The sequence below is a fragment of the Drosophila busckii genome, unplaced genomic scaffold (assembly GCF_011750605.1).
Source record: "Drosophila busckii strain San Diego stock center, stock number 13000-0081.31 unplaced genomic scaffold, ASM1175060v1 chrUn_07, whole genome shotgun sequence".
NCBI lineage: Eukaryota > Metazoa > Arthropoda > Insecta > Diptera > Drosophilidae > Drosophila > Drosophila busckii.
This window is the reverse complement of record NW_022872723.1, coordinates 198,468-206,181: the sequence shown is the minus strand read 5'-3', so window position 1 is coordinate 206,181 and position 7,714 is coordinate 198,468. Positions and strand designations below refer to the sequence as shown.

The following is a 7,714-nucleotide window of genomic DNA, read 5'->3' as shown; positions in this document are numbered from 1 at the left end:
TGGCTATTTTTAACATTTGTTTATTATTTAGTTTTCAGGTAAACATGGGTATATCGCAAGTCGCGAAGTGTCTTTTGTTATTATTTGTTTAATGCAAGTGATGCAAGTTTATTCGCGAACAGAAGTCGATTTGTCATCATCTAAATTTTCTAAAGCGACGAATTTTAAGTTCTTACACAGTAAATTATTTTTTAATTTTTAAGTACCTAGGCGCATATAGGATTTGTTTAAATAACAATATTAAAAATTTATAGAATCAAAATTCTTTAAAAAAAAACTAAATGCAGAAAAAGAGTATTTAAGGTTTCTGGCCCATAAATTGTAAATAATGTTGACCATAAGGACTCCTCTACTGCATTGTTGTTTAGAAATTTAATTTTATGAAGAATTTGAATTTCAGACTGGTTTAACCTTTTCACAGAAATCCCCTGTACAACTTTTACTAAATATGCAACCCTTTTACACCTTCAATTAAGTCCTCGCCTTATAATTAACACCCAGCAAGCTGTAATCAATAGCACGTCCACTAATTAACTTATAATAACAGCCTACAGTTAAGCTCCTTTAGCTATAAAAGTATCTGAAATGTTTCATAGACAACTCAAAGTTTTGAAAGCATTTGCGGCACAACATGAAACTGCTCGCAATGTCTACTACAGAGATGCCAATCTTTGGCAATACATTGAAACTAATGGAGTTCTGGTCATATCTATTTGTGCATAATTGGCGGCGATATGTTGCAATGACGCCTTATGTCATGATAAATGCTACACAGTATGTGGATATTTATCTTAGCACGGAACCATTGGATTTTATCATTCGCAACGCATACCTGGCAGTGTTGTTTACCAACACTATTGTCAGGGGTGTTTTATTGTGTGTGCATCGCCACCGCTATGAGCGTTTTTTGGAACTTATCAAAAGTTACTATATACAGCTGCAGGTGAGTACAAAGTTCTCATTTAATAATTAGAAATTTTAATAAGATACAAATGCGGAAAGTCGGGCCTAGCCGCCATTATCAAGCCCGGGACGAATATAAATTAAACATTTCACATGCCGAGACAAGAACCCACGGTCTCTGTTACTATGTCCGAACACTCGGCTACGACCTCCTTATAAGAATTGGTAAAAAATTAACATTTTATAACCATATGTGAGTTGAGTTATGTATTTAAGCAACTACACGAAAACATGTTGTGATCTCCTCTTTTCATAAGATATTGTTACTTTAATATCTTTAGTCCTTATGCCTTATGCTTATGACTTATAAAACAAAATTAACAACATAGAATAACATGAATATTAGCTTCATGTACTATAGACCATAATTTCTATATTTCAAAACTTTGTCATTAATAATTGTATTAATTATGCTTAAAGCTTAAATTTTTAAGAATAATTGCTTTAAAAAAAACCAAACCCTTATTGTAAATACTTATTTTAATTAAATGCCTAATAATTATTTTCTTTTACCATCGACTGTTTATAGTTGAATTTAATCAAAAAAATAAATAAGATTCGTCCATTTTAAATACTTTTCAGAACTCTGAAGACCCACACATCATTCAATTGGTGGCTGAAACGACACGACTCTCCAACTCTATAGCACGCATTAATTTGCTTATGGGCACCTGCACGTGCATTGGCTTTGTCATCTATCCCATATTTGGCTCAGAGCGAGGTGCGATTTGCTGCCTAGCTAATGTAATTAGCTAAACTCATTGTTTATGGTATTTATATTTACAGTACTGCCCTATGGCATGTATGTGCCTGGTATTGACAAATACGCCAGTCCCTACTACGAGTTCTTCTTTGTTGTGCAGGCCATAATGGCGCCCATGGGCTGTTGCATGTACATTCCTTACACAAATCTTGTGGTCACTTTTACCTTGTTTGCCATACTCATGTGCCGAGTGCTGCGGCACAAGTTGCAGAAGTTGCAGCACTTCCATCGCTCCAAGGTGCAACAGCAAATTATTTGGTGCATACGTTATCACAACAAGTTGGCTGGGTAAGTTTTTTTTTCCATATGCGTGTGTGCTGTTTAAGTTGAGTAGAATTTGATTTAATTAATAGAGTCGTGCATGCTAAGAACTCCTTAACTACCAATCTCTATTTGGTGGAGTTTCTATGCTTTGGCGCCATGCTCTGTGTGCTGCTCTTCTCCTTAATTATTGTAAGTATTTCTTTTTATATATATATAACATTAACAGAAGGAAAAACTGTCGAGGTTCCGATAAAATAAAAGCTGTATAATTATTATATTGGGATATATTGTTTGATAATAATATTTATTAATTAGTTATAGATTGTGTATATTTGTCGATATTATTCGCAATCGATACTATCGACTACACTAACACATATATACTTATAGTTATATATATATTTCCGAGTAAAATATTTACAGCATTCTAATACTCTTTCAATTTACTTGCATCACTCTTTTCAAGACTCCATTGATATATTCACGATAGTTAAAGAATTATCGTTGGTAGATGCTTTTACAACATGGTTAGTCTTATAGCTCTAAATTGTATTCGCAACAAGTTATCGTATCGTGTAGGCTTAAATATAAAGTTGATCTCAAGTATCGATCCATCTCGAAGGATCTAATCGTCAGGCAACATTCCTACTGAATTTCAGCACTAACAACTACAAAGTTAATAGCTTATGATTACTTATTCCTAATAAACTTCCATATTACAGGCACAAACCGTAGCTCAGACCATAATAGTTATTTTCTATATGGTCATGATATTTGCCAACAGCGTTGTGCTTTACTACGTAGCCAATGAACTATACTTCCAGGTAATGCCAATAGCCCAGAATAAGTATCCTCAACTCAATCTTGAAACACTTGCAGAGCTTATACGTCGCCATAGCTGCCTACGAAACAAATTGGATGGACTATAGCATAGAAACACAAAAGACCTTAAAGTTTCTTATAATGCGTTCGCAAAAACCTCTTGCGGTAAGCCATAAATGTTTTATTATTTACAGATAGAGAGTAAAGCAATTACTTAAAGTGTGTGTTTCTTGCTTTAAGATACTCGTCGGTGGAGTCTATCCCATGAATCTAAAGATGTTGCAATCGCTGTTGAACGTCATCTATTCATTCTTTACGCTCTTGCGGCGCATCTATGGCTGAGCTGCGGTTCGTTGGGGCCAATTGGTTTATTGCATGTTACTCTAAAATTGATTGCATTTCGCTTTTGGCCAATAAATGCTTTTAAAACGCTGCCGCATTTCACAATTCGGTACAATGCACTCGGAAATTGCATTTGCCACGTTTACAGCAAACGCTAGAAATAAACTATAATAAAAATGCGTCTGGGGTGTCCTTTGTTGGCCATGGCCAAGACTAGTCCCCTGACTTTGTAGCTGACCAACTGCTGTATTTGGCTTGCCTTTCTCCTTTTTGTTGCTATTCCAGCTGTGCTTTTGCGTAGTCCTGGCACGTGCCACTTAGATAACTTCTATTTAAGCAAATATAAATCTAAAGTGTGTTAAATTAGATTAAAATGTTTTCTCGTAAAGTAAAATGTTTTCCCATGCAGGACAAAACATTTGGGGCATGGGGGTAGGGCGAGGGTCCGGTATTGCTTACAAATTTTCAACAATATCCAGAGCATGGCGAACTTACTTGCTTTTCAGTTAATTAAGGCGTAAGCAAAAGCCTCCGAAGAGCAACCACATGACTGTGTGTGGAAGTAAACACTTGAATATTGATTTTATTTACAACAGATGTAAGCATTTTAAAATCTATTTATTAAAATTATTTAGCACTTAAAATTATTTAATTTAGAAGCGAATGTGCTGAGTTGTAGATAACCTTTGCCCATTTGGACTTACCAATCTTAATCAATGCACATTAGCTGTTCAGAGTGTAGTTGTTGTTTGATGAGCTTTTGGCTCAAACAGCGTACTCGGCCACTTATGACTATTAAGGATTTAAGAATTGTTTTATGATCGCGAACTATGATGTCCAGCCAGCACACACAGCACAAGCGGACGATAGGACACAACATCGATATTAGGACTATAGTCGTGATCATCGTTAGTCTCATGTGGGGCATTTTGGGCTTGTCTCTGTGTAAGTAAGGAAGTTCTTTGCCAACTGGCGCCTGCTTTGTCAGCCCCAACCCCAGAGCTAGCTTCAGCTCCGGCGCTCCTACTCTGCAATGACTTGACGTTTTTACTGCATACTTTAAGGCGCACGCACACAGACAGAGCTAAAAACGCTGATGCGACAATTATAGTTATTGTCTGCCTAACCAAGCGCAGCCTTCGCTTTGGATTCACAGCTACTCATCCAAAAATTCTGTGGCAATGCGTACGTGAGGAGTTTGGGGTTGGGGGCGTGGCAGCTGCTGCAACGAGCTTCAATTTCAGCAAAAACAGCCTGTTTTATTGCTAATGTAAGCACGTTATAGCCACAGTCGTTGCTATTGCCATACCCTACAGCCTACAGCCGATTACACAGCAAGAGTCGTTCATTCTCTACAGGGTATGTCTCAACTAATGCTGGAGACCAAATTGACACATTTTGTAGTCGCCGCGTGGCTTTTTGTCGGCACTGCTTAAATAGTGTGCTAAAATGCGCTACGTGCTTGCCTAAACCTCCAGTTGGAGGGAGTTGGGTAGTGGGTGCAGGGTGGAGCGTCGGGCGGTGGAGGTATGGCAGCAGGTTCACTTATCTGAATTTTCCGCTGGCAGGCAGAATCTGTTTAATTATTCAATGACTAAGGTGGCAATGGCGATCTCGAGAGGCCAATTAGCCCGAGGAGAAGCGGCTGGAACGCGTCAAGAATGTATCAATGCGCGTAAAATCTGCAGATTTCAACACTTGCACAGCAATTGTGCTTCCTTGCGCAGGGCAGCGTCAAGCAATTATTGGAGCGCAGAGGTTTGTCTACCATATGGAAGGGCTCCGTTTGCAGAAGTCAGAGTCAGAGTCAGAGTCACGATAAGGCCTGACCCTAACCCTTGCCGCTGCTCTTACTGCAATGCGCCTATAAATTCAGAGTATAACTTATGTATTAGCTTTCAATAGTTCCCAGTCCAGGCGCCTGCTTTTGCCTTTTATGCCTATTTTATGTGTATCAGGCCAAAATTGCGTACGTGTTGTAATTTTTAAAACATTTCTCTTGTACTATTGCTGGCGTTGACTCTGCACTGTTGACACTTGACGTCAGCAGGACGCGTTGATCCTGGCGACTGGTCAAAAAAACCGAAAATCTTGTCAAATTTGGGTCAAGCAGTCAAGTGTTTCATGTCGAAGCTTATTTCAAGGGTTTCTGGTGCTGTTTGCAGAAGCTTCGCCGTTTTGTGTTTTATGTGCTCCCAGCGGGGGTGTTGCGGGGGTGGTTTATGGCTAGTTGGGCTTAGTGAGGGGCTGTGTGTGTCAATAGCAAGCTTTTGATAAAGTGCGTGTATTTTCAGCGAAGAGCTTTAAATTGCAAGCTTAAGTAGAAATGTTTGCTGGAATTTATTTACACTTTACAAAAATTAAACAAAATTAAGTGTCTCTATAAATATTCTTCCTCTCACACAATCTTTACTTGCACTTTTTACAAACGTTCCTTGCAAAAAAAGAGGAACTTCAAACAGAGACAACCCCAAGGGTTGTCCGACTTGTGGTCATGCTGAAGCCAAACCATAAATTATTGTCACACCAGCCGACGACATTGACCCAATAAGTTTTTTCCGTTAAGTTTCAAAGCAAGAAATGAATTTATTTCCAGTCGAGAATTTGTGCGCTCAAGAATTTATTTATCGATTTCTTATTTTCGTCGCTGGCCCAAATGTAATTTGTGCCAGGGTCGCTTGGCTGAAAATCCATTAGAGGCAACATGCATATTTAAAGGCGTTGCACAAGTGCATTTGCGACGGAAAACTGAAAACCGAAAGCCAAATGCCGTAAAGCTAAAATCACATTGGCATCGCAAATTAAATTAACTGTTCATGCATGCAAAAACTTCAAAGCAGCCTGATTAAATTTATTAAACCCCTTTCAACTTTTAATCGATACCTGATCCAGACTCCTGCCAATCAAAGTTGTTGAAACGCACTTAATTGGACAAATGGGCGAATGGCCAAAATGCCTGGCGACATGCTGGCCAGCAAAATAGCAAATGAGCAAATGAGCTTGGAAACGTGCGCACTTTTGCATTCGCCAAATTGCTATTTATGACCTGGCCAGATCTGTCTGCTAACCTGCAGACAATGCCATCAAAATGGCTGCACAAATCTGATTAAAACTGCACTTTGTCAGTTTACTGTTTGTAGTTTGGCATAAACGATTTATGTAGAGCTCAAGAGCCTAAGAGCCAACTATATATACTTACAGCTAGACAAGGCAAGCCAGGACAGGTGAGCTTGAGTTCTGTCTCTTATCTAACTGTGTGTCAAAATAGCTGCAGGCAAACAACAATTGCAATGCTGCAGCTGCAAAAGTCCTAAGCTTCAATTTTACGCCCCTTTGCCTAATACTCAAATGCCACTTTGTATATCAGTTCCATGTTGTTGTTTAATTTGAATGAATGAAGCTAATGTTATACAATAAACTTGTGGATAAATGCGTAGAAGATTTAAATGAATGTCTGGTACTGGTTTTAACTTTTATTATTGAAACACGTTTTAGGTAACCTTCCAAATAACGGTGCACAACAAATTATGTCAAGCTGCATTTTAATTTTAAGAACCAATTTCTTATTTAAATATGTTTCTAAATATTAAAAATTTTTTTTACAATAGCTAGGCAAATACAATTTATCTTTTGAATTGTAACAAAAAAACAAACTTTGGAGCAAGAGCTCGACTATTGAAAATTATCCGATCGGCCCCAAATTTTTTTTGACTTGTTTTCGTGTCAAGGAATTATTCTTTTTGACCGGCGGTTTGATTTTTATTTTTAAGGCTCAGTCTAGTGTGCAACAATACCGTGTAAAGCTAGACAGCAGTCCAGTCTAGTCTTTTGATATTTTTCTTCAGTTGTTTACTGCTTAATTACCCACACACTTTTTACTTATTTAATGCTTAATATAAACTGACTCTTAGTTCGCTAATTAATTTATAAAATCAAAACATGCATATGTGAGCAAAACTATACGACTGACCCTTATTTCATTTTTTCTAGTAGTTTATATACAATCGATTTTTTATGTTTTCTATTTTAAGAAAAAAAACTTCTTCACAATGAATTATAATTTTCCTATACTTTTAATCCAAAGTGAATGGGGGTTGATGGAGCTCGCGAAGAGATTAGGGTCTGGAGCGAGGCCCAATAGTTTTATATTATTTTTTAGATGAGAGTATAGCTTATTCTAATTTGTTTTGGAATAAAACTGATCGGAGTTTTTTTTTATAGAAATATGAAAAAAATAATAGCCTAATTATAATTATATATATTATATATTAGTTATATCACCTATCAACACACTTTCTTCTTTATTTCGGCAAAAGAATTTACAAAAATGTTAGATTTTTTAAACAAAATTTTTTCATTCAAATTCAAGAGCGTCTGACTTTTTGGCTGTTTGTCTCAATGGCTGCCTTATTTGAATTTGATTATCATGCGGTTGTCGCACAGCTTTAGACATCTTTCCTTCTTCGTCTCTTCCGTTTGCTTTTATTGGCTTGTACTGCTATTTGTTATGCATTCCTTTCCATCAGTTGTCCAGGCAATGTTTCGCTCTTGTCTGTTACC

General features: G+C 37.3%; 1 protein-coding gene across 1 annotated transcript; it reads left to right on the top strand.

Moving 5' to 3' along the window:
- Positions 1 to 631: 631 nt before the first annotated feature.
- Positions 632 to 3,154, top strand: LOC108605156 (odorant receptor 30a). Its single transcript, XM_017994738.2, has 7 exons — positions 632 to 943; positions 1,546 to 1,684; positions 1,750 to 2,014; positions 2,080 to 2,179; positions 2,713 to 2,814; positions 2,870 to 2,977; positions 3,053 to 3,154. Exons 1-7 carry the CDS (start codon positions 632 to 634, stop codon positions 3,152 to 3,154), a joined length of 1,128 nt encoding a protein of 375 aa, XP_017850227.1.
- The last annotated feature ends 4,560 nt before the right edge of the window (positions 3,155 to 7,714 follow it).